General features: G+C 33.5%; 1 protein-coding gene and 1 pseudogene across 3 annotated transcripts; both read left to right on the top strand.

The window, feature by feature from the left end:
- The first annotated feature begins 306 nt into the window (after positions 1-306).
- LOC108194604 (uncharacterized) lies at positions 307-3,312 on the top strand (annotated as a pseudogene).
- Positions 3,313-7,181: 3,869 nt separating this feature from the next.
- LOC108196857 (probable inactive purple acid phosphatase 1) lies at positions 7,182-14,032 on the top strand. 3 transcript variants are annotated; one of them, XM_017364327.2, is made up of 13 exons: positions 7,182-7,410; positions 7,621-7,795; positions 8,025-8,116; positions 8,216-8,282; positions 8,388-8,510; positions 10,122-10,214; positions 10,369-10,498; positions 11,049-11,130; positions 11,351-11,483; positions 11,963-12,168; positions 12,249-12,374; positions 12,782-13,091; positions 13,399-14,032. In XM_017364327.2, the coding sequence occupies exons 2-13, from the start codon at positions 7,622-7,624 to the stop codon at positions 13,702-13,704; spliced, it is 1,842 nt and encodes a 613-aa protein (XP_017219816.1). In that variant the 5' UTR covers positions 7,182-7,410; position 7,621; the 3' UTR covers positions 13,705-14,032. The 3 variants fall into 3 exon arrangements, with proteins under 3 accessions (XP_017219816.1, XP_017219817.1, XP_017219819.1); XM_017364328.2 differs by having other exon boundaries at positions 7,357-7,482; positions 13,399-13,940; XM_017364330.2 differs by lacking the exon at positions 7,182-7,410 and adding an exon at positions 7,422-7,482 and having other exon boundaries at positions 7,610-7,795; positions 13,399-13,940.
- Positions 14,033-14,943: the final 911 nt, after the last annotated feature.

Genomic DNA, 14,943 nt, shown 5'->3' with positions numbered 1-14,943 from the left:
GGGGTCAGTTTCGGTTTTAATTTTTTGTCGGTCTAAAACTTGGAAATAGTTGATGAAATTGAAGGTATATAGACTTGAAGTTGAAGGTACTATAACTTAATGAACGAGTCATTTTGGGTCGTATATTTGGTAGTTTCTCTGTAAATTCAAGTTACGGGTTGTGTCAAACATTGCCACTCCAACCCGTATGGCCGGATTGTGAAAGTAAAGCTTGAAATTGTAGTTAACTGATTATGTTATGTCATCTGAACTTTGCTTTTGCAAAGAATTAGGGAGTTGCTGATTGGAAGGAAGCAAGAACTTACAATGGAAAGGGACTCATTCACCGAGGAAGGGTTGAAAACTTCAATGGCGGAGGTCTTCTGGTGCGCTTTCAGTCTTTGTTGGGTTTCCTTCCCTTTCCACTGTTGAGTCCGTATCATAATTGTACTTTCTTTTGTATACCTCTTTTTTTCTAAGAAACATTTTCATTGATCCTATAATGAAAGAAAGAAGTTTTAACAAACTTAGATAGTACAAGTGATTTCTGACAGTGCTTTAAGCAGCGGAAATTTAAGTCATTTTGCTTTTATATGAAACTACTAATTTATATTACGGAAATTAATACCTTTAAAGTACTACTGTGTATCTTTGTAACTTCAGAATCTGGCAAGATGGTTTAATTATAGAGAGATGTTTTGTATCATCATTTACTAGAATCCATTCCTGCAAAAAGTTCATATGTTTTGTGATAAAAGACTTCTGTGTTAGTACGAGCACTACTGTTATTTTATTGCCAATGCAGAACCAAATAAGAGCATTCAAGAGATTGCAAAAGCTTTGAAGGGTTCTCTCATTTCCGTGAAGGTACCTTATTATATTGTGTCAGTGAAGTACCTTTCAAGATAGCTGCTTCCGGATAAGCTAAATTTTGAAGGAAAGAAAAGTGAAGTAGCACTCAGACCTCAACGATACGTGGTCAATTTGAGATGTTGCAACTATTAAGCAAATAACATAAAAGTTGAAAATCTATTAGGGCAGATGATTTAGTTGTGTAAGATAGAGTGCAACTGTTTGTCTTGTATAGTTAGTATCTTCATGAATACTTCTTTCAGGTAATCCAGGCAGACGAAACAAGTAAAAAACTAATATTATCTGAGAGGATAATATTATGGTGCATTTCTTCATTTACGTTTCCCAGATAGTACTTCACTAATATTATTTGAATGGATTTTACTTCTAATGAAAGTTTTATGTTTTTTTTTTGTTGCTAAATAACTTATATTGAAAGTTATTGTTTATTGATGTCATCAGAAACTATTGCAGGTTGTTATCATCTTACTGGTCTTGTACATGTCTCAGAGGTGTCTTGGGATTTGGTTCAAGACGTACGAGATGTGCTACAGGAGGGTGATGAAGTGCGGGTAAAAATTATAAAAATAGATAGGTAATATAATTCTTTTAGCTACTGCAATATAATATCTCCTTGTACTTAGATTACTGTAAGCTAAATTAGTTGGGAGATCATTTAGTTTTCGCATGATCTTCTGGTAATATATGGAAAGACAATGCGATTTGCACTAACAAGATAAACTGACAAAATGTCACATGAGCATTTGCTTTGTTGATTGATAACACTTGGTTCTTTCCATATCAGTCCACGCAGTAATATAGCATTATCCATTATGAATCTAGCAGTAAATAAGAAAGAATGCATGTTAGTACGGTTGGATAGCTCAGTGGTAAAGAACTTATCTTCTGTCGTCCCAGGTCCTGGGTTCGACTTGTAAGGCTATAAGCCATATTTGTCAAAAAAAAAAAAAAGAAAAAAAAAAAAAAAAAAGAAAAAGAATGCATGTTAGTACCTTGCCTCTGTGGTAGGTGAAGCTGTGCTATAAAAATGATGCACAGACTTTGTAGTTCCTACTCTATTGAGTTATACTTGTGTTCAGATAATTTCCGTGAGTATATGTTATCTTCACTTTTTATGAGGAAGGTGTTCAGCTTTATACATCTATCACTGTGTGTCATGAAAAGAAACGTTAGATACTTTCAGAAGTAGAAATTCAGAAACTCGGGTTTAATTACTCCCTTGTAATGCTATAGCTATATGTTTTACCTCATAATGTAAGGAATTGTCATTATTATCGCTACGGCTCTAATTTAAAACATGTTAGTAGGGCAAAGTCAAGGATTACATTGTCTATTAAGCAATTAGAGGAGGATCCTTTGTTAGAAAGACAAAGTGATTCCCAAGGTATATAAAGTTTTCCAAGTTCATTTGAACTTATCCATATTATTTTTCGTCTCGTCTTGTTAGTTAGTCCGTTATTGATCATCTCAACCTTAACAGGATGGTTCAGCTGGTTTTGAATCTTCAGGCGAAGATGAGAGCTACGATATCGAGCCTCTTCAGGGGCTTAAAACAATTATAGAAGAGTTATTGCAGGAAGATGGGTATGTCTGTCTTTTCCACTTGACCTGCGAAATATTTTAAATGGTTCTAACGTTCTTTTAGTACACTATTGTGCATCTTGTTTACACTTAAAGTATACCAAGGAATTTTTCACATTTTAATCCACTGAAACAAAAATCCGGAGACATACAAATTTTAAAATTGAAAAAATAGATAGGGAAGAAAGTGAGGACACTTTGAACCTTGTGCACTTATTCTTTTGTGCTCTTGTGGTCTAGTATAACTGATGTACAAATCACACGGCAAGGATTTGAGAAATGGGTGGTTTCACAAGATCTGCAGCTTTGGCTATCAAATGTGAGAGTTTCTTCATGTTTACTCCAATCTTCCTTGTCCACAGGCCCCATCTATTGATGGACAATGCACTCTTCTTGCTCGAGCTGGACGACAGGTATGTACAGTGGTCTAGTCTTCTGACTCTACATCCATACATATTGAAATCCTTGTTTGCGTTTCAGGTGCAATAAATACAACTGACTACTATACCTGATCAAGAAGGTATTAAGCAAGCACTGCAGAGAGTACTGGAACGCGTCCCATGAGTTATATCTTTACTACAATCCGAAATCAAAGGATAAGGAGTAAAATAGACATGGCAAGCTCTTGTTCCTTTACAGAATATGGAGGGAGCAAGTGTTACCTTTATGTATATGTTTGGCTCATAGTGACCCTGAATTCATCCAACTGAACTATAAACATTAGCATTGGGAGATTGGATATTCATTTTTAACATGAAACAATGTACATACTTAACATGACTTTCCATGCTCATGTAAACAAAACAATAGGGTGGTCTCCATATCCTACCCCTATTGCAAAAATGCATTGTGATTGAATCTGATCACTAATTTCTGAATGTTTACTGGGAGCATGTTGCTTGTACCTAGAGTGGTGCAGATTATATATGATCCCTTGTTTTTATGGGTTTGCTTCTTTAAAATTATAGTGTACTCTTTGTAGGAGAGTAAATAAATCTGAGAAAACATTGTAAACGAAAGCAGATTGAAAGAGCTTTCCGAAACATTAAGAATCGTTAGATTTTCACTCTGCAACTTTTGTTGTTTCTATACAATTGTTAAGCTCACAAAGGGAACATATATTTGACAATGTTGGAATAATTGACATCTGATAAACGGAATGAGAGATGCCAAAAGATCTTATATTCCATACGATAATTCAGATTAAAGAAAATTGTTCCCATAAAGTATCAAGTTGATGCAAAGAGCTACAATCAAATTTTTTCTCGACATGAAATACTTGAGCATGAGATATGAGCCTTTTTTTTCTGGCACATAAAATAATGAGCAAATTATTTAGCAAAAAAAAAAATAATGAGCAAATTATCGAATTTTTGTAACAATCAAAATCTTTATCTTAACTTGAAAATAAATAATAACACCTTCACGTTGATAGTCTGACGGGTAAATTAAATAGTACTAACTTATGAAGCCTTTTTTGGGCCATAATATGTTGAAAAATTAGTGGGGAAAAGCCAGTTTACTTTCTGGTGCAGCTATCCTGGTCTTCTTTCATACTGTGGGGTTGTTTGGCTCTTAAAATATTACTCCAGGTGTCTATCTCGTTTCATTTCGTTACTTTTAAATATCTTTTTTAAGACTCATTTACAATATAATTTTATAATATATTTATTAATTTTTTTTTCAAAATAAAAATTTGAACATCACAATTTTATTCATAAAAACAAAAATTATAAAAAAAGTTATAAAATTATATTGTACAGGAGTCTCAGAATGCGTAAAACAAACACTCTAGAGTGACGGAGAGAGTTGGTGGAATTTTTTTGTTGTGGTAAACTTTGATTGGTTGATGAATAATGAGTATAAATGATTCGTAACAATATAATTAAGTCATTTTCATGAAAGTGAGTGCTTATTATTTGGGTTAATAATCAAGTTGGTCACTGAGTTGGTCACAGAACTCAAAACAGTATCAAGATGGTCACTAAAGTCACCAAAAATATCAAACAAATACTTTGAAATATGAGTTCAAGTAGTAAAAATATTATTTATAAAGTTTTACATATAATTTTTAAATGTTACCGCAACCAACTAAAAACTTATGAGTTCTAGTATTTAATATAATATATTTATATTTTATCAAGTTTATTTATTATTTATTTTTTATTATATAGTTATTTTTTTTGTTTTAATTAAAAATAAATAATGAATAAATTTGATAAAATCTAAATATATTATCATAAATAGTAGAAGTCATAACTTTTTACTTCGTTTTGGTAATATTCAAAAATAATGTGTAAAATTTTATAAATAATATTTTTTCTACTTAAACTTATATTTCAAGGTACTTATTTGATATTTATGACCACTTCAGTAACCATTTTGATACCGTTTTGAGTTCAGTGACCAATTTGATACATTAAGCCTAATTCAGTGATCAACTAGATAATTAACCCCTTATTATTTGCTCTTGGACAGAAGCACGATATTAGATTTGAGCATCTTCAATAAACTATTAGAATCACTCTTAAATATAATATAAATTATTAGCTCTTAGCAATTTAGTGTATACTAGCCTTTAACCCGTGCAAAGCACGGGCGAGTATAGAATTCGTAATTTATTAATTATAATTTAAAATTTTAACATCATCTTATTAGTATTTTTGTATTAATGAATTGGATTTTAACCGGATTATATTTATCAACTTATTATATTTTTTAGACAACTACAAATTATACCAATATCGTTTATTATAATATAGTATATGAACAGTATATAAATTATATTTAAAAGAATAATGGTGGAGTTTATATCTTGTACTACATCATAAGTGTTTGTAATTTGAACCATATAAAACTCTTTAATATTATAAGAGTAAGAGAAGTTTACATGTGACAAACTTGTAGTTAAAAAGGAGATGACCAAACCAAAATTTTGTACGACTACAAATTATACCCATGTTGGCTTATTATAATATAGTATAGATGTACTCCAAAAATGTTCTTTATATCCACTATTTATTTATTTTTATATTATTAAAAATACATTGAACTTATAGAAAGATAAAAGAAAGTGGAAAGAAAGAGAGTAAGTGAAACAAACTTATAAAAAAATATTAGTTAAGAGCTATCTAGTGGCACCTACAATTGAGGAGAGAGAAGAGATTCTTAAGCTTTTAAGAGCATCTCCAATAGTCTCCTAACCCACTCTTAAATATAATATAAATTATTGGCTCTTAGTGATTTAAAGTGGGTTCAACTCCAACAATACTCCTATGTTCACTCCTTATTTTGTTTTTATATTATTAAAAGCAAGTCATGTGCATAAAAGTACAAAAGAAAGGGGATCGAGAGAGAATGTGTGCTTACAAGTATATTATAAAATATTAGTTAAGAGTGACTAGTAGCTCTTAAAAGTGAGGAGAGAGAGGAGAAGTTTAGTAAATTTAAGAGCAACTAGGAGCTTATTGGAGTAAGCAAAAATCTCATCCTCCTCAAATTTTAATTTAAGAGCCACTGTGAGGAGGTTATTGGAGATGCTCATTAGAGCATCTCCAAGGGGCTCTCTAAATAAGCTCTTAACTTCAAATTTAAAGAGCAAAGCAAAAATTAGAGCTCCAATGGGCTCTTAGAAGCTCTTTAAAAATTTAAGAGCTTATCATCTCTCCTCTCTTTTAAAGAGCATGTAAGAGCTCTTAACTTTTTTTTCATGAATATAATATTGATTTCCCTCCAACTTTACCTACAACATTTCTCTCTTTTTACTATTCTCTCACATTTATATGAATAAAATATGAATAAGGAGCAAGTATAAAGAGGAGCATTGGAGTTGAAATCTTTTTCAATGTCTTAACTCACTAGGAGCCAAATATTATATTATATTTTAAAGAGTGATTTGAGAGCACCATTGGAAGAGCTCAAAATTTAACATGACTCTTTATTTTTTAATTTAAGAGTTCAAATAAAAAACGGGTTTTATATCAAAGTGCCCACCGAACTCGTTAAAATGTATCAAGTACCTACCCAATCTCCACGACGACTCATTTAACATACTAAAATCATTATATATATCAAGCTGTTAAATTTTTTTAATCTCTTAAACATAAAATGTTAATGTCCACTTTATTCCTTCTTGCAGCAATTCTTTTACCCATCTAACCTCCAATCTGTCCACCTTCAGCTTCATTTTCTCCACCTTAACCTGATACTTGAATAAAATTGAAGCTGCTGCATATTTCATTTGATAGTAAGCAAAGTCTCTTCCTAGGCAGAGTCGAGGACCCCCGTTGAAAGCTGTGAACTTGTAGGCTGATTCGCTCATGTAGCGACCATCTCTGAGCCATCTTTCAGGCTTGAATCCCAAGCAGTCTTTTCCCCATATTCCTTCCATCCTTCCCATATTGTAGATTGAGTAAATTACTTTTGCTCCGCTCTTCAGAATTGTGCTGTCTGGGAAAATATCATCTCTAATAACCTAAACATGACGCGTAGATTATGAGAGGGTCGCAGATAGAGTCTAGATTAAAATTTTCTTCCTTGCCCTAATGACTTCTTTAGCAAACGCATCGACGCCTTTTATAGACTGTTTCAGTATCTTCTCACTCGCCACATTGAGACACCTCATTGATATATAAAACGATTTTAGTATGCTAAATGAGTCGTCGTGGAGATTGAGTAGGTAATTGATACATTTTAACGAGTTCGGTGGGCACTTTGATATAAAACCCAATAAAAAACTTATCAGAGATGCTCTTAGACGACGCCTGTTTATAGATTTGTCTCCCGAAAAAACAAAACATCATTGCTTTGACTTCACCTTTGTGAATACAAGTTCGCGTGCAGCAAACTAGTCTAGCAAATCTTGTTTTTGTTATGCAGGATATAACTTGTTTGATTTCACCAACAATGCACTGAACTGGAGTTGGCTGTTTCTTTCTCTTGATCATACTCCACCGCTCCAATCCACTTCTCCAAAAAGTCTCTCTCTCTCTCTCTATCTCTCTCTCTCTCTCTCTCTCTCTCTCTCTCTCTCTCTCTCTCTCTCACGGGGTAAAAATTCAATCTTGAGCTGATAGAGTAATCTAGTAGCTAGATGGTGTAAAGCAATCAAAATCTTATCTTTTTTTAAATAAGATAAGTGAGTAGTTTGTATATGTTGATATTTGATTAATTTCAGATATTGGGCAGGATGGTGCATGCTCTTGGTTTCACTTTGCTAGCAATTTTAGGGGTTATCGGGACCTTACAAGAAGTGACATCACATGGAGGTCATCCTCTATCGAGAATAGCAGTTCACAAAGCAGAACTTGCTATTGATGAGCTTGCTTATGTCAAAGCATCTCCTACAATTCTTGGATTGAAAGTAAGATTTACTACATTCACTGAGTTTAATTCAGTTCTAAGTATGCCACTAATGTTATCTCTTTCATTCACCTTGATCAAACTTATAGTTTTAAGATTAAAAATATCACTGTCAAGTTTCCAATATGGGTAGTCCTTGTATCTTTACAATAGTACCCAAATTTGGTAAGATTGGAAGTCATGACAACTAGCAGGAGTCGCCGATTAACGCATATATTTTTCCATTAAAGGGTCAGAACTCGGAGTGGGTTACACTTGAATATAGCATTCCAAATCCTTCAATTGATGATTGGATTGGAGTGTTTTCCCCTGCTAATTTCAGGTAAAGTACTTTCCTTAGCATACTGTTACTTGTTTTAATGTACTACTACATTTCTTATCCCAGTGAGCTGAATTTGGATTTTTCTTTTCTTTCTCTCAGCGCGTCCACGTGCCCTCTTGAAAATCCTAGAAGTTATCCTCCGGCATTATGCACTGCTCCTGTTAAGGTTTGTGTTCAAAACTTTTTAACTGCTTTGCTGTAAATGAATGTATGATTCTCAAGCCTTTTGTTGGGGCATTGCTTTTCTTATTCAGTCTTATGTTTTTTGCAGTACCAATATGCAAATTATAGTAGCCCAAAGTACAAAGATAATGGAAAAGGATCTTTGAAGCTTCTAATGGTCAATCAACGATCAGACTTTTCTTTTGCAGTATTTAAGGGCGGATTGTTAAATGTATGTATAGAGCTGCCTACCTTAAACTTAGATATACATTTCCCTATATGATTAATTGTCAAGTAAACTGTAATCCCTTTGGGTTTTCTAGTCATATGGTTGATTTTAAATCAATTACATAATTTGCACACTTAATATTATTACCAAGTGCTAGATAGACTGTTAGTCGTCTAACTCTTCACATGAAATGCTATTGAAGCCTAATTTTCAAATAGGTTACAGACAATGAAACTCCTGTTCTTTGACCTTTGTCCTTTTCCGTTGATGCTGTTTAATTTATGTTCAGTAAGTGGATCACATTATTCATTAGATTATATTAGGTGAAAGCTGGATGACATGTTAGAACAATTGTATGTTTGTTATAACCTGATGGCTTATACATATACCTGTTTCCCCTTTTATTTTAAGTGTTCAGAGTGAATGACAATTGTGTATTCTAATTTAATTCCTTCACCTAGTTCAATCTGTTTCTCCCTTCTTTTGCCTTCCCATGCGTAGAACTCCTAGAATGTTATATCAAATAGCTGTTTTGAAGAATAGAATCCTCCAAAGTCCAAACTCTCATCTAAAATCATTGTTACTGAATTTAATAGTATTTTTGCTTCTGACATGAGTTCTAATCAGCTTCTGAAAGTGTTCATATGTTTTTTTGGAGAATTTTACATTATGTTGGTTAGTCTTAAACAAGTGATACAGCCATACAGGGCTGTCTCAAAATTTTTGAAGGCCCAGTGCTAGATTATAATATTCGGTCCTTACATGAGTGTGTATATGCCAATTATGACCCATTTGTAATATTTTCTAATACCTCCATGGCTCCATCCCATTTACATGACCCGTGTACTATTTACTCATATATCGATGTGTTTGAAAGAGGTACTTGCACATGATATTTTTTAGAAGATTCTGTTTTCTATAAAAATTTGAACTTCTTTAAACAATTTTCATCAATAATTATTATATGCAGTTAACTCTTCTACGCACCTCACAATGCATGCAAGAAATCAAAGAGTCACACAAGTTCGGATGGAGGAAGTATTCTTTACGAGATATAAAACATTCAGCATTTATGATTTTTTAATAAAGAAGTGACATACAAAATAGTAGGCCCTTAAAAGCTAAATATTTACACTTATGTAACTATTAAACAAGCGACAACGAGACACTATCCTCTTAAAAATCAATATATTGATTATGCACAACAATTATTTAGTTCACTTGCCCCCATGATAATAATCAGAAACCTGTCACAGTTTTACATGGATTCACCTATATGGAATTTATCTAAATTTTACCTGAAAAAGCTTATACATAGTCAACTAAAATTAGGCCCCTAAATTACACACATTAAGCTTGCTGAAATTTTTAACAAATAAGCTTATAAATAAATGGTGTCCCTGTGCCATGGAGCTTCTTGCTCAAGCCCATTCCAGGGCCTGAAGTGGTCTGTATCTTTGTATTTTTTTAACCATATTTTCTTTTTAGATGAGGCTGTGGTAGTACTGTTAACATGTGCTATTGTATACTTCTCATGAACATGTAATACACACTTCCACAATTCTACCATTCCCAACATCTATTGCCGTCTGATTATGTATTTTTACCGAACAGCCAAAGCTAGTGGCAGTGTCAAATGTTGTTTCCTATGCGAACCCAAATGCTCCTGTTTATCCACGCCTTGCTCAAGGAAAGGAGTGGAATGAAGTAAGTTAAATTGTATCTCATAATTTCGTTTCGTGGCCTATTCATTGTGAATCTTAAAAAATAGTATATCAAAATTTTTAATTTTCATATATTTCCTTTTCCTTTTAATTGTTTAGATGACATCCTTATATACATCCATATCAACTATTTTTAGATGACAGTAACATGGACTAGCGGATATGGGATCAGTGATGCGGAACCATTTGTTCAGTGGGGTCAGCAAGGAGAAGAACAGACACGTACTCCAGCAGTGACATTGACTTTTGACCGTAAAACTATGTGTGGTCTGTACATATCTTTGCCAATGTTACAGGAATTATTATGATGTTACTGCACTTAATTAGAAGTTTAACGATTCTTCGCACCACCAATTCTCACTACTTATAGCCAAAAGATCTGAAACGGTATTCTTGCATTTATCATCTTTTTTTTTCTTTTCATGAAGAAAGTTTGGTACATGCAGATAGTTAAAGCTATGAATGCCGTAAAACTTTATTGGCACTTCTCCTAGGTTTTTGTTCTTAAGTTGTCTGATACCAGTCAGTAGTTTATTGTATGAGGAACATCTTTTTGTTGCGACTGATATAACTTTTTTAGAGTAGAGAAGTAACAATAACTAGTAGGAAATGGACAATATTCACCACACACTTATTCTAAAGCTACTGACATATCTATCAAGAATTAGCATTATACCTTGGCAGTGTTGCCACTGGTAAATAAAATGAGTTACCACTGTTAGCCAAATAAAATAAAATGAGTTGCCACCGTGTTGAGATTAATCAAGAAATTATAGTGTCATGGTTATTAAGCAGTTCTAGGTATATCTTGATGCAGGTGCACCAGCAAGAACCGTAGGGTGGCGGGATCCTGGATTCATCCATACCAGCTTTTTGAAGGAGTTGTGGCCCAATTCAATGTATGCCACAATTTGCCCTACCCGGAATTTCAGGATAATGATAAATTCATCTTGTTCTTGAAATAGATAGAATTCTACAGACACTTGTGGAAAGATGGACATTTTTCATCTGGCACCATTTCTTCAGAGTTTCCTGCATGCATTTCGAGACCAGGAAACAAGCATCTATAACTCACAGCTTATATTTGTTTACAACTGATAATCCATATTATTCGTGAAGGTACACCTACAAGCTGGGGCATAAATTGTTCAATGGAACATATATCTGGAGCCATACGTATCGGTTCAAATCATCTCCATATCCTGGTCAAAACTCTCTACAGCAAGTAGTCATATTTGGTGACATGGGAAAGGTTGGAACTCTCATATCTTCTAATATATCTACTTAATGTTTTAGATTATAGAATGAGCTTTAATAAATCTCTTAAAGATTGTTTTTGAGAACATGGACTTCATTTCAAGTTACATGAATTGAGTTGTCATGTCGAATTCTCAAATATATACTTGAATGTGAATTATTTTAAATTTGATCAATCTAAATCCAAAATCTCTTGATTATCCAAACAAGTCAATTGTACAAATCCAAAATTTGAATTGAAATCCAACTTCCCAGACAAGCTAAGGTTTTTGGGTCTTATGGCGTCCCTATATTTCTTTTGGTCATGAATGATGTATCCTAAGTTTCTAATATGGCCCAAAGATATATTACTTTTAGTTTGTGAATATTCAAATATTTATAGTGCCACATTTTCATTTACTATTTCAGTCACATATACCTATATGGCAACATCATATATATGTTGATACTATTGTTACCTATAATAACATGCAGGAGGAGGCTGATGGATCCAATGAATATAATGATTTCCAACATGGGGCCTTAAAGACTACCAAACAGCTTATAAAAGAATTAAAAGACACCGACATTGTCTTCCACATAGGAGATCTCAGTTATGCCAGTGGCTATCTGTCACAGTGGGATCAGTTTACGTCTCAGGTTGAACCAATTGCCTCTGCAGTACCCTATATGGTAGCAAGGTACACTACTTGTTTTAGCATCAGTAAAATTTTTATTGATATCTGCTTGTCTAAAGTGGCAAAATGATCTGATCTTGCAGCGGAAACCATGAGCGCGACTGGCCAGATTCAGGATCCTTCTACAATACCATGGATTCAGGAGGAGAATGTGGTGTCCCCGCTGAGACTATGTTCTACGTTCCTGCTGAGAACAGAGCTAACTTCTGGTATCAATCAATTTATCTTGTGTAACCTAGTACTCTTTTCTTGTTTTACTTTCCTGTTTCTTCTAATCAAAGTTAAGGCAGTGACAAATATATTTACATGATTTTTCATAATTAAAATCAAAATTTTGTCCTAGTAAATGAATTATGTAGAAAGACTATTGGACATACGTATGCTGAACTTGTCCTAGACAGTTTTATAGATTGTGAAACTAAAGAGAAAGTGCAGTACTCTGTAACATTAGGTTGAGAGGAGTAAATGATATGTTTGTCTGGGGTTGACAGATCAACATTTGTTCTAGAAGTTTTCTTATTAAAATGACCATCTTTCTCTTGTCTTTTCTGCAAACTATTCATCTGCATCAAAGTATTAGAAAATGCTTTAAATTAACTTAACTAGCCCTCACCAGGTACTCAACAGACTATGGCATGTTCCGTTTCTGTGTTGCTGATACAGAACATGATTGGAGAGAGGGAACAGAACAGTATAAATTCATTGAACACTGCCTGGCATCTGTGGATAGGCAGAAGCAACCATGGTTGATTTTTCTTGCCCATCGCGTGTTAGGTTATTCTTCTACATCTTTTTATGCTGATGAAGGATCATTTGCTGAACCAATGGGAAGGGAGAGCCTTCAGATACTCTGGCAGAAGTACAAGGTTGATATAGCCTTGTATGGCCATGCACATAATTACGAAAGAACATGTCCAATCTACCAGGTACAGATATCATTATAATATCTGTGCATTTAGATGGTGATGAGGTCAAAATTATGTTGAATTTTCTTGGGGACATCTAGCTTGCTCTTGACGAAAATTATAAATGAATCACTAATAAACTCAGAAGTTAAACTAAATTTTATCATTTTATTTAGTTCAGACATTTTTGTTGAGAAAATGAAAGCCAGTAACTGCAGCAGCATCCTTGTTTTATTACAAAAGATGTTGATATAAGTTTTGTTTACATACTAAACATGTTTATTGGATCAAGTTACGTCTTTCAACTAATGATGGCCTTTTTTAATAGAATATATGCACAAGCAAAGAGAAAAAGAATTACAAGGGCTCCTTAAATGGAACAATACATGTGGTTGCTGGAGGCGGAGGAGCTAGCCTTACCGAATTCAGCTCCATTCAGACCCAGTGGAGTATTTTCAAGGATGTGGATTATGGATATGTAAAACTTACCGCGTTTGACCATCAAAACATGTTATTTGAATACAAAAAGAGCAGTGATGGGAGAGTTCATGATTCCTTTACAATATCCCGCGATTACAGAGACATCTTGGCCTGCACAAAGGATAGCTGCCCAGCTACCACGTCAGCATCTTGATCCGGGTATTGTCTGAAATTTTTTCAAGAATTTGAATCAATAGCATCACTAGCCATCTCCTTGCTCTCTTCCTGACTCTTGAAGAAGTGAAGAACATGAAACTGAAAAGAATATAAAATGTGCAACCGTAAACCTCTTTTGTTGTTACCATAGTAAAATCACCAAGAATGTAATATTGTAGACTCATGCTACAGGTTAATAGAAAACGAATTGCAGAAGAGTAGTGCACTTCGAAATTTAGTCTGTTATGCAGGTTTATTAGCATCAATTTGTACCCAAACTCCATATGCATACAAGTGGCATTCCAATATTTTAGTTCCAAGCTGAATTTTTGAGAAAAGCATCTGTATCATGTTTGTTCATTACAAACTGAACCAGGTATCTCCATAGTCCTCAGTTGATTTAAAAGGCCATAATGCAATGTGCCATCACTGTGATAGCACTAAAACTATCTGTTCTTTGTCAAATGTATTTACCGTTTACATTCTCAACAGAATTAATTTAAAACACTTTAGAACATTGCATATATCAAATTACTGATTTCTCACTGTTAACAGAAGATATGATAGAACGGATGGAGCATAGAATCCTCGTAAAAAATAACAGAATGGCCTGTTTGGCTGTGAAAATTAAGCCTTTTTAAGAAAAATGTATATTTTTATAAATTTTTTGGATATGAATGCTAAGTAAGTGTTTAATATTCATTTTGTGGGAAAAAAGATAAAGACTTATTTCAGAAATGAGTTTTTATTTCTGAAAAATAAGTTTAGCCAAACGATCATATTGAATAGATGAAGGTCATATACCTATTTGACACTTGAACAACGATTGGTTTATGAACTCAATGAGTTGAAGTATGACATTTGAATATAAAAGCTGTCGTTTCGATTGGATTCATAAGTCTTGTTGGTCCTTGAATGTATTGGAGAGAGCGGTTGAAAGCAATACTGATAAATTCGAATCTCAAAGCAACAACTAAATCAAGATTAAAAGTTTATCAACAATCTGATTCATAAGTGTTGTTGGCCCTTAAATGTATTAAGAGAGCTGTTGAAAGCAATACTCATAAATTCGAATCTTAAATCAACAACTAATTCAAGATTAAAAGTTTATCAACAACCAAGAATGTGAGTTTGCAAGAATATCGAAGGATTACTTCAAAAAATAAATATTTCACTTATTTCGTTGTGTTGTTACAATCTCAAGAAAGTGTTTTCTTGAGCTTCTGTTCTCTCAAGA

Source organism: Daucus carota, chromosome 7 (genome assembly GCF_001625215.2).
Source record: "Daucus carota subsp. sativus chromosome 7, DH1 v3.0, whole genome shotgun sequence".
Taxonomy (NCBI): domain Eukaryota; kingdom Viridiplantae; phylum Streptophyta; class Magnoliopsida; order Apiales; family Apiaceae; genus Daucus; species Daucus carota.
This window is presented reverse-complemented; position numbering and strand designations above follow the sequence as displayed.

Excerpts from the sequence above, each read along its gene's own strand:
- LOC108196857 (XM_017364327.2), top strand. The coding sequence starts at position 7,622 with ATGGTGCATGCTCTTGGTTTCACTTTGCTAGCAATTTTAGGGGTTATC. Across the intron at positions 11,131-11,350 it reads GAGTTGTGGCCCAATTCAAT|GTACACCTACAAGCTGGGGC; the intron begins GTATGCCACAAT and ends TTATTCGTGAAG. Across the intron at positions 11,484-11,962 it reads TATTTGGTGACATGGGAAAG|GAGGAGGCTGATGGATCCAA; the intron begins GTTGGAACTCTC and ends AATAACATGCAG.